Below are 17,212 nucleotides of genomic sequence, written 5' to 3'. Positions count from 1 at the left end.
ACCAACCAAAAATCGGCCGACACCATGAGGCTCGTTTCTTTCTTACTTATTTACTAACGATGAAGATCCGAGGAATCACCTTTGTCAAATCGAGTTCGAGATTCCTGACAGAGTGCCTGGAAAACAATATTTGATCCGACCTACTTTCATCGTCCCTTGCAGACTTGGCTCAATCTGAACACGCCGAGATTCATTGCATACGGAACATTAAGTGAAGTTCTAATCGTCTGACTGGCCTCGGTTTGCTTACTTGCTGTCTTGATAAATGAAGAGGTAAAACCACGACGGAGACTTGTTGGTACGAGGTCTAGAGATAGCAGGGAGGTAGCAGGGAGGTAGTAGGGAGGTACAAGTAAGTAAACCTGAGGGGGAGAAGGGCTCACCGTATTTTCAGGAAAAGATAATTAGATTACAGTGGTGTGTTATTGTTCACCATCAAAGGCGGCTTCCGTCTTGGCCACCATTGAATAATGTTCTGGCCCACGACCATCTGCACCTCATAGGACGAATTTCGGATCCGTGGATCAAGGATCGGGAGAAAGAGTCGCATAGGTATAGGGAAACTCATGAGCTGACTCGGATTCAAGGGATTCAAGTGCAACATGATTTTCATCGTTGTCTTGTTTCTTGAATATGCTGCTATCATCATCATCATCATCCGAGTTTGAGAGGGAAAGAAAGTAGAGGGAGAGGTGCGTTCTGGAGGCAATCCGAGGCGACTGGCTAGTGGTGGCTGTTGTTGTTGTTGTTGTTGTTGTTGTAGTGGTGGAGCAGAACAACCTGCTGCATGGCTGATGGCTGATGGCTGAATCAAGTGGCCCGAGGCGGGATTTGGCGTCTCAGTCTCAGATCAACTCTCATCCCCCTCTCTAAACTTGTGTTTTCTTTCTTCAAGCCACTCGTAATCTGTGCAAAGCGACGTCACCAACTCTGGTTTACCATGCACTCCACCGGGTGTGTCAAAACCTCGGAGCACTCAAGGTTCTCCCGAGTGATCCGTTCGGCCGACGAGAGTCCCCTTTGCGACACCCTGTCTTTCCTAGTCATGGTCCTGGACTCACTCGGTGGGACTGTTGGTCGTCGGTTCGAGTTCAAGTTGGTGCGGTTTTGGCCGATGATGATGACGGTGGTGGTGGTGGTGGTGCATGCAGTGAGCGTGGTTTTCGCTCCTTTCGATTCTTTTTCTCCTTTTTTCTCGCATATGATACATGGTCGGAGTGTAGCCTATAATTTGGGGGTCCCACTACTCCTACTTCGAGTTCTTCGTCTTCTTGATCGTCGTCATCGCTGGGTTCTCCAACACTGAAAGTTGTGGCCATGTTTTGTGGATGTGTAGTACGAACAGCAGCTCAGTTTTATTCCTGCATACTGGAAGTAGTAGTTGTAGCCGTGGTACGACTCAGAGTGATATTATGTAGGGACGAACGTACATACGTACGTAGGGACGTACGTACATTGGGACACACCGATATTCGAGTCTTCGAGCCTTCTCTCGTCATGAGAAGAAGGACCAAACAATCCGACTGCCGCTACCAAAATCTCATGAACTTTTTTCTTGAGAGAGAGACCGGCCGAACAACCGACCCAGAACGAACCAGTCAGACCAAGACGACATTGAATGATGCATCCGAGGCTCAAAGACAATACTAAGCCACCACTCAAACAAATTCAATTCGGTAAATGTTAGTTAGACCTGTCGGGATACATTGGCAAAAATGTAAGGCTCGGGCCGAGAACGTAAGGTCCAATTTCGGTCGGAAAGAGTGAGGCTTCTCTCCCCATCTTGCTCATCGTTGACTTCTTTCAACTTTGCTTGTTTCTTTGTCTCTTTACAATCTCTTTTGAATCATTTTTCTCTCCAAGGTTCATATTAGAGGGAGAAAGAGAGAGAGAGTGAATGAGTCAGTGAGAGAGACAGAGAGAGAGAGAGAGAGAGAGCGAACGAAAGAACTGAAGAGAGAAAGAACTCCTTCTTTTCAAGGCATCTCCGTACCTATCTTTGGTCCATTCACATTTCACGTTTTGGTTCTTTCCCGGGCGTTTTTGGAGGCCTCCTCCATTCTGCAATGAAATAGATAAAGGCAACTGCTATGACGACGACGACGACGACGACGACTTCCAATGGACACTGTCCAGGTTAAGTACTTCAAATACCTCCGTACACTTGCAGTACTTTCACGTACATACATTTACGCACGCACACACACACATGTATACGCTTAGACATTTCCCTGTGGGCCCTGGCGTGTTTTTTTGCCGATGCGATCTTGCGGTTTTTCAAGCAGAATGATTTAGGAGGTAAGACCCTCTTGCTCCAAGTTCAGTGCTTGTTCAAGTTGCGGTGAGAAGCCAAGAATTGGCCATTTTTTTTGAGAGGGGAAAAAAAAGAGTCCAAGTGCTACTTATCATGACTGGTTGTAGTTTAAGCCGGCCAGAAGCGTTGGTTGTTGACTGATGCCTGCCCACTTGTTGGTCGCATTCATGGCTCGTTATTCGGTCGTGTTTGTGGCATTAGTAATTTGCTTCATAGCTCCATTTTGGTCAATGTATTCGAACACAACATTACTAGATGGTACTCTGGATTCCCTCGTCGATGGTATGGGAACTTGGGATCCTGTCAGTTGATGGTTGTTCATAAAGCCATATGAATCATCAGGAAATATTCAAAACCGCAGCTCCCCAACCATCAAACATGACCTATCTAGTCAATAGGGTCGTATTTTTCCCAGTCCGTGTCTAACCATCTGCGCGGAAGACTCAGAAGCTTTGATTCTGTGCACCAAATCAATCATGAATATGATTTAAAGCCCTCGGTTGTCCTCCTTAGAAACTTTACGGCCACTGAAGCAACAGCATTCTCGCTCCCGTTCATGTTTTGATGCTGTTGTTCTAGTGCCAATGGTGCTATAGTAGTAGCTAGTGCTGTTGTTGTTGTTGTTGTGCGTTGGTGCGTCTTCATCCCTCAATCTGTCTTCTTATGAGTATGGATTGAGATGCAAGAGAATGATAGTGTACTCGCTTGAATGAGCCTTAAGCCGCTTGGACGACGACACTGCTCAAAATAAGAGTCCCTATGAAAGGGGCTCAAACAGCGTAAACTGCTCGAACTTCCCCTCTAGATCGAGGTTTTGACAGTGGATTCTGGTCGAATCCAGCAATTAGTGGGGTGCCCAGTGTTCATTCAGTAGAACTCGTAGATAAGATCTGTATTTTGAAGGGAATATATGAAGAATGAGAAAAAAGTAAGTGGGTTTTTCCTGTGCCCAAGCCGAGCACTTCCTAGTCAATCCCACTTGAGGAGCCCGAGCTTTTCTGGTCCATTGTTGAGAATGGCCTTTATCAATTGTCAAATGTCGCATCATCTCTCGCCGCCCCAGCAAGCACACACGCACACACTCACACAAAAAAGGGAAGAAAAGGTTCCTTTCAAGCTCAATCATCGATTTGTCATGGACATGAATGAACTCTTGTTGTACCTACGTAGAACGAGGTACTCACATTGACTAAGGTTTTAGGCAAAATATTTGCTCAGAAGACAAGTTTGACTGGCTTCCATTTGTCATGATGTGAATTCCACGGAGCACCAGTGGTCACGCTTGAGGGAGCTCTCGGCTCCATTTCCATGAGAATGTAAAACCCTCCCTTTGAGTCGGAATTCACATCCTCTGGATCAGGCAATGAAGAAGACAAGGTGCATCATCACGTCACCTCCATGCATCTTACGTCAGAAACCGGGGCACAATAATCCGGTTTTGACACGGCGGAGGAGGGCCAACTTTGGCCAAAGACACCCACGGTCCTGCACAACCATGGCTAAATCACGCAGTATTGCCTTTAGATTATTCATGATCCATGGCCATTGATACTAGCAGGTTCCATGGGGGCGTTGGACAGGTCGGAGGTAGTGGTGGTGTTGGGGTGGTCCTCTTTTGTGGAACACGCCGTGTAGTAATATTGCCAATCTGTCTTTTGGCTATCAAGTTGACAACAAGACACCTTTGTGAATGAACTAGGCACCATCGGTCTTCGATAGGATGGCAGGGCGAACGAAACTTGTTCCACGGACACTCCCATGATTGTGGAACCATACTCGTAAGAATGCCGAACGAGCCCTCGTGGACATTTCTGCTCGGGGGAGCCCCGTGAAAAAGCGAGCAACAATGGCGTGGTGTTCCATTTGATAGGTGTACAAAACGTGGTACTCTTCAGGCTTGGGCTTTAGAGCCTTTGCAAGGGGCCAAAATGCAACCATGTTCTATTGACTCAAGGCAAACAAAGTGAGCTAATATGCTCTGAAAGCCGCCAAAGACCATATTCGGAGAGGGGAGGGGTCGTTGTGAAATTCCTGGAAGTTTTAAACCTGATTAGATTCACCTCAAAACTTGCCTCGAGACTTGAAGTTCATGCGATCATTTTTAACTGAAAAAGGTGGTTTTGCAGTGAACTGATTTAATATTTATTAACTGCACAGTTGATGAGAGCGCATGTGAATTGAAGACCCTCTGCCAGGAATATGGCTCGGCTTCTTCGCCCTGTTCCACTTGTCAAGGATATATTGACACCTCCTTGTCAAGTGGTTCCTCGTTACGACAAGCGAGTCCCTGCTTCATCCAGGTGGGTGGTGCAGATCCGACCGAGTAAGCCTAGGAGGAGGGAACCATCTATCCTCGATGGTTTTGAAGGACCAAAAAGGCCACAGCCACCCCCCTCTTCCTTCTCCTACTCCTCCTGCTCCTTCACCTCTTGTGCCTGAAACCATATCTACTTCCTATTTGCGTGCTAGAACTTGTCTTTTTGAAGTGAAGACACCCTGACAGTTGGTGGGAAGTAATAATCTGTCCAAGAGCAACTCCTTTGTCATGGACGAAGAAGAGGACCTATGACATGGAGCCTCTCGCTCTGTTGGACGGACTATCTTGCATTACATAAATACAGTTCGAGTGAGGTTCAACAGTATGTATAGTACCCCAGGACGGACGGCCTAGAGTTAGTACCACTACAAGTACATGTTTAATATCCAGGGTCTCGAGAAGGTGACAGCTTGGAAAGAGGGCCAAGTCAGGGTGAATGGTGCTTGTTTCTTGATATCGGAGGGGGACGTGGCGAAACTTGATCCAGAGCATCAAAATTCACTCACACTGACATTTCCAAGCGAATTAAGGTTCGTCTCGAAACGGGAGTGAAATTTCCGTCATTTATTTTTTTCCTTGGTCCGTTCATTCTTGAGAATTGCGTTAAAACGGTGTGATGGATTGGAGACAAAGTTGGATGGAGGCGAAGACATCATCCTCTGTTGAAACTTATCAGACCAGATAGAGGTGTAATTATTACTCGGACTGTGAATTTGTGGTAACAAATCTACACTTTCTCCATTTGCACTTGGCTTTCCAAGAGATTTGATGGCTCATTTTAAAACAGAGGGAAGCTCGGAAGAAAAGGTGAATTACAACTTATTTGACGGAGCCAAATGAGGGATGACTGTTTTCAGAGACGTTGGCAACTTTTTTGAACAGGAATTACTTTGGTACCAAAAAAAGGCAGCAAAAGGAAGACTTGGACATTCCAGGGGGAAAAAGGGGCCAAAACCTAACCGACAAGAGAGTCGTCGCATCGTCTTCAGACCATGACTTCCTCGCCGCTAAAAGAGTAATCGTGCAAACCACGAAAACTTGGAAATGGAACTTTGGCACGAATATCTTCTTCCTTTCACACATCATTCTTTCGTTGATGGAACTCTCTCACCTTCTCCATCATAGGGACGGAACCCACAATCTACCTGAATGTAGTTAAGTACTTGTACGCACATGCCCCGCTACCACGAGACATACTTCATATTTGAATACAGTACATCATTGCTTTTGGCCTCATTCCAGCAACATTGTAAATGTTCGGAGCTTGCCACGTGCCTTTGAATTTCGGCGCTTAAAAAATGCCTTTTATTGTCTTTCGTCCCCCTTCCTTTCTTCGTTCGAACGGGCCAACGAGCCAACGAACGAACGAATGAACGGACGGACGGACGGACTTAGGGACGGACGTGCGCAGTATCTTTGTCTAATATGTTATAATGTCAAGCTCGTCTCAAAAAAATTGTCCCACATGGCGAGTGTGAGTGTGGTTCAACTACATGATGGAGTGGTGTCAAGCCGAGAAAGACAATGAATAAATGATGGTATTACATTGAAGACTTGCCAAGCGACAGCTCTCGTCCACAACCTTCTCGAATGTGTGTATATAGTAGTATACGTGTGTGTCTACACTTTACACTGTACTAGTGCATGTACCCCTATGCAGCTGACGGACTTGAATCCACGAGAAGGAGGACCAGGGTCGAGAAGGAATTGGAGGAGGAACGTTGTATATATATTTTTTTTATTGTGTCCCCCTCTCGTGCATACAAATTTCAATACACCACCACACACTAGCCTCCCTCGTGGGTACCTCAGAAATGCACTCCCAGAGAACGACAGGGACATCAGCGTGTGCTTCAGCATGCGTTCGGGTCCATTCAAAGATCCAGCCAGCCCACCCATCCATCCATTCACCCATCCATCTCTCCATCCTGCCATTCGAAAAAGGGGTTGCTTGACTGGTGGAGGATTAGTTTTTATTTTGATCATGATGGGTCCTTCAATCGTCCCATCATTTCCCCCTCCAAATTCCAATTTGGACTGGCTTACTCTGACAGCTACCACCTGACCTCTACAGATGGTCGGGGAATAGTCATCATCATCATCCTCATGATCACCCTAGTCATCATGAATGTACTTTCGTTTTGCAACAGAAATTTCGAGTCCTAGCAAATGCTTGCCATTTCCATGAAGGGCTCTTGTCCCCAAGTTTTCTCGGCACATTCCGAATTTGTTGGTGTCTGGAGGGCATTTTTTTCCACAGCCAACCGGATGTTGAAGTGCTACAACTTTTTTATTCAGAGAGAGCGAAGATTGGGAGAACTCGAGATGGGGATTGTGCCTTTTTCGCGTTTTACGTGCTTTTCGTTCAGAGCCATATACTGGCTAAGAACGATCGCCATTCCCGAAGCAGTCCAAAATCCAGAGGATAAACCTGAGCAATGTTCCCCTCCAACTCACATATTATTGCACTAGACTTCTATTGTACAAAGACTATCTGTACTAATTCTCACAAGAGTTTATGAGCTTCAACGTAAGAGCTTCAAGCATGAGCGAGAAAATTTCTTTAATTCCGCTATAAAAAAAGGCAAAACAGTGGTTCTTTCCTCGTAGAACAATGAAGAAACTAGAGAAGGCCAGTGTTGCTGTTGTAGTATATGAAATCAATGTGACAGTGAAGACGCCAAGCACATAAATAATGCTTTTTTAATGATTGATTTCACATTTGTCCTACCGACGTGATAGTGAGCGATTAATCAATACCCGACCAGCCATTGTTTCAAGAAAACGCCAACTTCCGTTACCGCGCATTCAATGCTAACAAGACTTTGGAATAATCCTAGTCAGAGCTCGGAAGAAGCTTTTTTTCGCTTTGAAAGGTTTCCACGATTGCCAACCCTCGAGCTGGATTGATTAATAATCAATCGATCTATCTATGTGGATTGACAGTAGCAGTTCTTCGATTCAAAGCGTTTAAACCGGGCAGTGTAAAAACATATTCTTGCGGGCTCTGGACGAAACACCATTAGATTACGACATCAAACAGGACGTTTCCTATCCCATCTTTTAGTAGAGACCACTATGTACTATACATACGTACAGTCTGCACACTACGAGACAGCGGGCCATGAACGAAGAGAAGTCTCTTCCTCGTTCTCTCTGTACTTGTTGAATGATAATAGCATTGTCAGCTTGTTCAAAATGAAGGCTTCCTTTATGGACTTGTCAATCTGGTCTGAAAGAGCTCGAGGGTGGATCGGGAAAACACTTGAATGTACCACTGCTAGTACATACACGGATCAAACTGACGAGCTGTTGCGTTATCTTTTTTTTTGTTCCTCCAAACTTACTGATATTCAATACACTCCTATGTACTAGAAGGAAACTTGAGGTTTTTTTCGCACTTTTATTGACTCGCAATTATAATCATCGCATTTCTGACGAACTCGAAGATTGAGGTGGTTTAAATGCGAAGGCTCGCTTTTTTATTCGTGCGTCTGTCTCAGTGTGTTCATGTTGTGTAGTTTATGAAACGAAATGGCTGAGGGATTGCATGTTCAATGCTAGCTCTGATTAGACACACATATGTCTTACTCATTTCCTCATTAGTGCAAAAAGTTGACAATAACCCTGAAAAAAAAACCGAGAACCCGTAGAAACTCGGAATCTTCAAGGTCTTTTTGCTTGTTCCACAACATTGAAATTGACTCATCCATCTTGTTTTTGCCTCCCTCCATCACAAGGAAACCTTTGGTGATAGTTCGAGCTCTACATACAACAGCTCTCTTGTCATCGAAGCAAATTTGGATTTAAAGTCCACTCGAACAAATCCGTCAGCTTGCAAATATGCCAAAGCCCTATTGGCTTCAAAGAACGAGGACGATAATGATGATCATGTTGATGGTGATGACCCCACCATTGAAAAATGAACCTAATTCTACTTGTCTTTGAAACAAGGCTCAATAGCTTTGAAAATTAAATCCTGAAGTGCAACCATATCTATCTGTCTTTAACAGAGAACTCTTGATATCTAACATATTATGGTCGGCCCAATGAAAAAAAAACCGAGGATTTTTCCAGTAAAGTCGTGATTCAATCCTACAAGCTTCTCAAGCCAATATGTATGTAGTAGGAGTCGGTTGGGCTGTTGTAGTAGTTGCTCGTCGGTGTTGAACAGGTTGTAAAACAGATCTATCTCTCAAGGTCTGTCAGGAACAAGAGACTTGGGGAGTTTCGGAGTTTGTGTGTGTTCTTCCACGTAGGAACGGCTGTTTTTTTTCCTTCGACGTCTTCTCCTTTTCGCTTGGAGGCATGTTCTCTCAAACGAACGAAGCTGAATAGTAATTCTCAGGGCGAATGAGTAGTAAAGTAGAAACAAAGGTGAGCTCCTCTCTCTTCTCTCGGTGATGGTGGTGATGGTGGTGGATGTTGATTTCATGTAGATCAAGTTGATTGAAAACCCGACTTCGACTGGGGACTTGAAGACCGAGGATCAAACGGTCCGTCTTGTGGATGGAGTGAGTGTGACCAGAAAACGAGAGTGCAACAAAATGTTGGTGCTGATGATGATGATGATGATGATCTTGCTTTGTGTGTCCGTGTCTTTCTATTGCTTTTGAAAGCGAGGTCCTTTGCTTTTATTCTCCTCCTGTCAAAAGTGACAACCCTTTTTGCTTTTATGAACCACCTGCTGGTTCAATAGCTGCCACATTCTGACCAATAATGGGATGGAATGAGGTACGAAAATACTGCGGTGTCCATTTGCGACGACCTGCACTGCTCGATGTCTGTCCGTGTCCGTTTCTTTGATTCCCCTTGAGCTTGCTTGGGTGATCGCTATCAGGTGTTGGTTGTTGAGGTTATCAAGGGTTTGGATCTCGCTTCAACAAATTCTCCAGGCTTGTCAAACACGATAAGATAACATCCAACTTATTGGTAACATCACTTTTATGGTCAGAGGCTCATTAAGCGGGTTCAAAAGGTCGTTCAGTAACGATATCTATAGGCTGGCGTATTGAGTGACTTCAGATCTACTCTGCGTCTTTTGTATGTGTGTGTGTGTGTATGTATATAGTAGCATTTTCATTGTCATTGTCTTGGAACTCCTTGACGCAAGTAAAAACATACCAAACGTGTGATGTGCCTGAGATCGAAAACTTCACCCTGCTCTACTTCAAGTATTTGTTGTATCTGAGGTACAATCCTAACCTGAAAAATGAAGACCAAGACGAAGAATCTAGAAGAAATAGTAGTTGCACGAGTAGTAGAACTCGTCGTTGTAATGGTTGATCGTGGTTCCTCGCCAACAACTCATGACGAGCAACCGACATATCCATGGCAGGACTTGTCATGCAATCCAAAGAAAAAAGTCAGAAAACCTTCGGATTATGAACAACCATCGAAAAGACTTGTTTTCCTGTATATGTGTGAGTGTGTGCGCGCGCATAAGTCAGGTTCGACAATAACATGTACTAGTACCTAGACCTGAGGAAATGAGTACGACTCGACCGGGAGTGGAACTATTCCAAGACTTTCATTCTCCCATGACAAAAACGCGGCAGGTTGCATTCATCCTCCAGGATCCACCCCAAACTCACCTGATCCAGGATTGCTTTTTTCCATCGTGGTCGTCACCTTGCCAAAGCTGATCTTGAGAGGGGAGAGGAAACCGAGGGAGGAGAGAACCCGTTGGAGGGGCTCTGACATGAGGGGTCGAACTCGAGAGGTATCAGTACCATCATGACGACAAATCTGGTGAGGATAGAGAAGAAAAAAAAAATACGAAGACGACCCCCTTGTCACTGACATGGAGCACATTTCTAGATACATGTACCTATGTGGCAGGAATGCTTGAATTTGTCAGCATTGACAAGACAGGAGCCCAAGGCAAATTGTCATGAAATGGATATTTCTCGGTTCTCAGATTCGCTCTAGTCCGTAACAAGTGGTTAAGAATGGACACCATTAGCCCACCACTCGCAGAAGCCATGACTGCCCTGTGTATGTACGTACGTACGTACGTAGTACAGTACACTGTGTGTACTAGGATCGATGAAGTATCGACACCACTGTGTTTGTGCTGGCGTGCTCGGCCCACAAATCTGAATCTAGCACAGATACGCCCATCATTCCTCAATATCCATCCTCTCGGTTCCTGTTGTTTTTTTCTCGTATCTCTTTGGGAGTTTTGGGCTGGCCTAAGCACGTCACCATCAGCATCATCATTGTCGTGTATCTCAAGCTCGTTTTTTTCCTGCTTGTGTTTGTATTCGTTCATGGGGCACTGAAGCAGTCCCTCTACAGACTAATCCAACTAAGTAACTGGAAAGGACATTTTTGGAAATGATGTTCTTGCCAAATACGGCTATTGCTTGCGCCTTTAGATTTGTTTGCATGGTACAGACAAAATTTCATGCTAAAGTTTATGGGAGTCGGACTGTGCTTTCAGTCGGCCTACACAAAATTGATCCATATTTGAAGCAAAAGGGCGCATGTTTAAAACATTCTGTGACAGTGTGCAAATGCATCGAGTTGTTGCTGCTGTTGCTGTTGTTGCTGCTATTGCTGTGAGTCATAGGGCCTCTTTATGCCTTGTGTTTGTGGGCACGGTCGTTCGTTTTGCGGTGAACGCTTTGGTTTTTCCCCTCCTACTTCCATTCGTTCATGTTGATTTATTGATTCGAACCGAGCCAAGCTAAGCAGACATTCTTTTTAAAAACGTATCAGGTCAAATCTATTGAAAAAAAAAATATCCCTCTCCATTGCATGTGACTCTGATTTGCTTCAAAATGGGAGAGGAATTTTTGGTGTTGGATGCGGCTTCTTTTTGGTCGTCCGAGTTGGATTGGAATGGAAAAAAGAACAGTTTCGGTCGTTTGGTAGTGATGTTCTCTCTTATTCTGTACTCTGTACTCTCCCTCAGTCAGTCTATCTATCTATCTGTCTATCTATCTAACTATCTCTCTCTCTTGCTGTGTGTCCGTGTGTGTATTGCTTGACACCAACATGGACCAAGCCAGGCATGCATCGATGCATGCATGAAGAGATTCAAACTTTGGAGAAGGAAAAAATGAGTAATGACCAAAATTTTGAGCTAGCTTTTGTTCATCAGTTTGGGTGAAGAACATCATCTATCTTCATTACAATACGCGCGCACACACACACACACACAAATTCACAACGAGTCATGAGCTCGGAGAATGAGAGATCCTTGGCCGGTGATCTCTCGCCACTCACTCTCTATCCATCCATTCGTTGTTCCAATTTCCACTTCCCCAAATCCATCTTTGCTGTTCTGCTCTTTGTCGGGCCTGATTCATTGTATGAGTGTGTCCTTCCGTTGCCGTCTTTCATATGTATAATGATATTCATGTGTGCAGTATGTAGAGGCCGATTCACGTGGATGTCAAGCTATCAATCTAGGTAATACGCATCAAATGTGCCTGTCTAAAAGACACACGAAGAACAAGAACATTTTGCATTCCGAGTTCTCCTGTCAGAAACATGGCGAACAAGCTCTACTGTCAAATTCATTGTAGCCTTTAGTGTCTTCTTACCCCACGTTCAGTACTAGTGTTTGAATTGTTATAATGAACAAGATCATTCCCAATTGAGTCGAGCTTATGCATTTTCCAAAGAGAGCCAACCTCTCGGAAATAAAGACGATAATTGCACCTTTTCTTGGATAGACCGTTGGGATTGGATCAACCAAATAGGACCTTGTCTCGAGCATTGCCTGCTATGGTCAAGCATTTTTTTTTTCGCATTGTATGTAAATGTATGTGCAGTATATACTAGACGCACAGCTGCTGCTATTGTTTTGGTGGGGTGTGTAATTGTGCTCGTCCTTTGCGCACATTCACATGCCTCAGTAAGTTCATCATCACAGACCCTAAAACCAGTCGCTCACGATATTTGACGATTAGCACTTGCTTTTTATTTATCCGGTTTGCCTCCTCGGCATTATTCGACTTGACATACCCGCACCATGCAAAGGCTACTAGTAGTACATATAATCAAAGGAACAGAATGCTCGTATGTACTAGTTCACTGGAGTAGTGAATACTACTGTAGTTTTCCAGCCGAGGTGGGATGTGCAGTGCATGCACGCAGTATTGGCCCGGGAATGTCGATTGCGGAGGAAGTAACAACTCGTACTAGTTACTAGCTTGTATTCAAATGCTGGAGGAGTAAAGGGGGGGAACACAGGGTATTCATGAAATGTTCCCCGAAACTCGCCACCAACACACGCACACCACCAAACAATCACCAATTGGTGTCGATAGGCACAAAGCCACAAATCTAATTCAATTGTGGCTTCTTCGTACCAATCGGATTGCGAGGGATATGGATATGAATGTCATTATTGGTCATTGTGTCGTTGTCGGGTCTTGTACGGCGATTACGTACCTACATTCATTAGATCTAGATCGTGGAAACTAACGTGCCCCGTTTTCTTCGTTTGTTTGCAGGTGAAGATTTGGTTCCAAAACCGTCGCTCCAAGTACAAGAAGCTCATGAAGACTGGTCCGGGTGGTCCGAACAATATGCTTTCAGGTAGCCAGCCTCTACCCGGGGGCTCTCCTCCTCCCGGAGGCGAGTCGCCCATGATGTCTCATACCCCAACCTCACAAGGCCAAATGTCCCCATCGGGCTTGAGTGTGGGTCAGTCGCACATACCCCCGAGCAACCACAGCCCGTCGAGTGCTCACAACCAACAACAGCAGCAGCAACAGCAGCAACAACACCCCCAGCAACACCTCCACCATCATCAGCATCACGGCTATGGAGTCATCCCTCAGCCCACCCCTAGCCCAGGTGACATGTCGCCGCACATGCAGCCTTCAGGGAGTCCGCCAGTGTCACACGGAGTTCACCACCATTGGGGTCACCCCCAGCAGGATATCAAGCCTCCCCCCATGCAACCTGGAATGTTCCAGCAGTACTCATGGTATCAAACAGCAGACAACACGATGAATCAGGGGCAAGGCCTACTTACATAGCCATCAACTAGGCACACTCGCGGAGAGAGTATGTAGAACGGGAAAGGATACTCGTACATCAGCAAACTGATGGTTGGTCCGCCCACCTATATGCTTGTTGACCGCCCACGCGCCCCTCTCTCTCAGCCTGCCTGCTTGCCTGTCCAAAGTTCTTATTCTGTTGTTTATTGTTGTAATCTGTGATCAAGAGCCTTGGAACAAGAACATGACGACGAGGATGATGATGATGAAAACAAAATGCCAGATACAAAGAATTGATATCAATTGTCGGTCTACACACACTTAGTTCAAGCTCAGACAACAACGTTCATGGGTGTGTCCCGCGGCTCAAGACAACAGTCATTTGGAAACAACCAAACAAAGACAAGTCGAGTGTTCCAAACTGGAGTGAAAGAAAGCCTATTGCCAACGCAAGTAAGAGGTCAAGCCAGGGGTTGTTCCGCCATTCCAACAGATTCCAAAGATAGTTTCCCCCTCATGGAACCCAGCCGCACTCCTCCTACCCGTTGGCTTCTCCCACGCTCAGGGTCCAGCACTCGCATCGTGTTTAAGGTGATTGCTCGGATTATAGAAATAGTCCTAATGATAACTGTCGTGAACGCCACCAACACCGCCACCACCCTCTCTGTCACCATGATCGTCGTTATCATCATCATCATCACCACCATCTGTGTTTTCAAACAATCTACATGTGTTTATATATCCTGCTAGAAAATGGACGAAGAAGACCGATGCCGTATCCAAAACCTTCACGCTGATCTCCAAGCAAAAATAGCTATCATTTTTTAGAAGCAATGTTTCCGTTTACTCTCTTCTTGAAAGAGCCACAACATTCACACTAATCGATCCGTGTCCCTTGAAAACTTTCCCAATCGTGCACCCTTTGACTTTTTCGACTCTGATCAAACTTCCCCAATTCCCCCACACCCCTAGCTCGCCCAAACGAACCCATGAAGATGTTGCATACATAGTATTGATGTCAAGTTCTGTTATTCATCCCGAAGTCTAGAGTGCAATAACTTAGCGCAACAGTCCACAGCCATTATTGCTCTCAGAAGGTGCGACCAGGTCCTTGTTCCAGTTTCATGGAACATCCACCGACTTTTTGTCACCTGACCTCTCATTGAGACTACATTCGTCAACCCGAACTTCCCCCCCCCCCCCTTCCCCCCCCTTCGCCCCTTAATTATTCCGATCAATTACGACTCCTTTCCTCTCTGTCTGTCAATCTACCTTCTTCTCTATATTTGTGCTAAGACATATGACTACAATTGGCATAAAAGCAAATAAAAGTGGTTTGTTTTTGCTAATAATCGTCTTTGTCTCTCTATTTGATCATGAAGAACCATTTGTCAGCACAAAACTTGAAATGATTATCATATATTCATAGTGGATCCGTAGCATTTGCCTGAACATACTTCTAAGACATTCGAGAAGCTTGTTTTGAGTATGTCACCTATGTCGCGATATCGATTGACCAAATGCAACTCCATTTTATGACATCATCTTCATCATCTTTCCCATTATTCACATCTGTCCTTCGCTGAAGACGCATTTCAGTCCAAGCAACGTAGACGCCATTTGGTTCATGTTGCATTGACAGAGAGCAAAGGACCAAAGCACTCGAAATGAATTATATGACACACTGAGGGGGCGTGATCTACGACCACAAAGTAGGTATTGCTTAGAAGTGGCCTCGTTTTTTTCCCTCTTTCGCTCCTTGTTACTACTTGGTTTGATAGCCACTGAGCCAGCTATGCTCTGTCGGTGTCAGAGCTACGTATTTACTGGCATACTAACCCCCTTCAAATTTGTCAATATCTCGCAACCACCAGCGCCACAATAACCATCGTCATCCAATTCGGCGATGGTTTCTACTGGCCTTCGTCTTGAACCATTCTCGTTCACGGAAAGAAGAAGAAGAAGGAGGAGAAGGAGGAGAATCAGGAGGAGAAGGGAGAGGGGCTCTTGTGTTTCCGAGTATGACTAAAGTCGCACAAGCACGCAAAAACTCAATCTCAAGTGGAAAAGATCGTCTTGCCGGTAGTGATCAAGGGTTCGTTCGTCTTGGTGGTGGACTGGTCTTGGCTCCAAAGACCTTGGGTGTGTTCCCCACTAATCGTTGATCCCAAATGAGGGTCAATATTTGCATGGTTCCACTCGGTAGGCGAGTCTTTCGAAATGTGCTTGACCTCGAAGAGAGTTGGCAAATAGTCAGGATCATGTACCCCCTAGGGAGTAAATGGATAGATTTATGTCCAATTGTAAATCAAGCACAAGCCACTCGTTGGTCCCTGATGATCTCACGTCTGTCAGTGTCGAAGTAGTAATTGTTTTGATAATGATTACACATACATACGTACTGCATGGAACCTAGACTCAATTTGCACCTCGAATGGGTTCGGGTCTTTTTTCCTGAGCTCACTAGTATGTCATCTTGCACATTGAGCATCGTGAGTCGTGCAGACTTTATCCCACAAAGGTAGAAACGATTGCTTTGGCCACCCACCCGCAATGATTCGAGTTCATGAAATGGCTCATAACCTGCCACATTCGTTTCGTGTTTGCCCGCCCCTCTCCGACCAATGCGACCGACGCAATTTTCTCGACTGCCGCCCCTAGTTTTTCATGAGCAAAAGTCTAGTCGCAAGCAAATCTTGGCTTCTCGTTGAACCTCATTGGCTGACTTGACTTTTCGATCTCAGCATGGGATCTCCCTGGTGTATGGAGTTACAAGTGAGGCTAGGTGGTACGTGGAAGTGGCTGGTGGTGGGTTGAATCCGAGAAAAACTTCATAAGTCACCACCATATTCAGCCAACAAGGCACAAAGCAAGCCAATCGTGTTGATGCCCTGCGCCTCCATCTCATCTCCAAGTTACGAGGGAATGAGGAAGGCGACCATCACGACCGACCACGACCGACCGAGAAGATTCTTTCGAATGTAGGCAGTCCACGCGGACGAAGATGAAGAGAAAAATATTCAATGCTCAAAGCGAGGGCTCATTGGCAATGCAGTACCGAGGTTTGGACTTTGGTGCCCAACGAGCGAGCGAGCAAGCAAGCAAGTGAACAAGAGTGGATGGATGATGGGTGTTTTTGGGGGTCTGACTCTTCGTATGCACGGGCGTAGGGTTCGTATATACAACAAAAACTGGTCCCTCTTCTCCTTTCTGGCTTTTGTTTCCATTGTTTACGAGAGAGTTATGACCACGGTGCTTTTTTGGTATTGTGGGAGGAGAGCAATGAAAGGAGAAGGCCAATCCAAGGTCTCCAACGACGAGATCCGAACGAATCAACTGGAGGAATATTCAGTTCTCGTTGAATGCGCCTTGGCATGCAATTCATGACCCTTGATGGACTAGAGAGCGGACGTTGACATGTCCTCGTCAATATAGAAATACATTTCTGACTAGACGCCTAAAACGTGGGGGGGGGATCAATTGTGCCATTGGACATCCACCCTTGTAGCTTTGGTTGGTGGATAATGGATGGCTATTTCGCAACTTGGGGCAATCCAACGTTGCCTGGGTAACGAGTTGTGGCATTAGCTTCCTTTGGCCTTACTTTCATTATCGAACCCT

The 17,212-nt window shown here is 45.4% G+C and overlaps 1 protein-coding gene across 3 annotated transcripts in view; it reads left to right on the top strand.

Moving 5' to 3' along the window:
- LOC131881837 (homeobox protein DLX-6-like) overlaps positions 1-14,943 on the top strand; it is a 29,501-nt gene extending 14,558 nt beyond the window's left edge. For all 3 annotated transcript variants that reach the window (XM_059228822.1, XM_059228832.1, XM_059228814.1), the window contains exon 3: positions 13,100-14,943. In XM_059228822.1, the coding sequence (XP_059084805.1) occupies positions 13,100-13,630 (531 nt within the window). In that variant the 3' untranslated portion in view covers positions 13,631-14,943. The remainder of the gene's footprint in view (positions 1-13,099) is intronic.
- Positions 14,944-17,212: the final 2,269 nt, after the last annotated feature.

The sequence above is a fragment of the Tigriopus californicus genome, chromosome 1 (assembly GCF_007210705.1).
Source record: "Tigriopus californicus strain San Diego chromosome 1, Tcal_SD_v2.1, whole genome shotgun sequence".
NCBI classification, from domain to species: Eukaryota; Metazoa; Arthropoda; class Copepoda; order Harpacticoida; family Harpacticidae; genus Tigriopus; species Tigriopus californicus.
The sequence above is the reverse complement of the archived record's forward strand: the minus strand, read 5'-3'. Positions and strand labels throughout refer to the sequence as shown.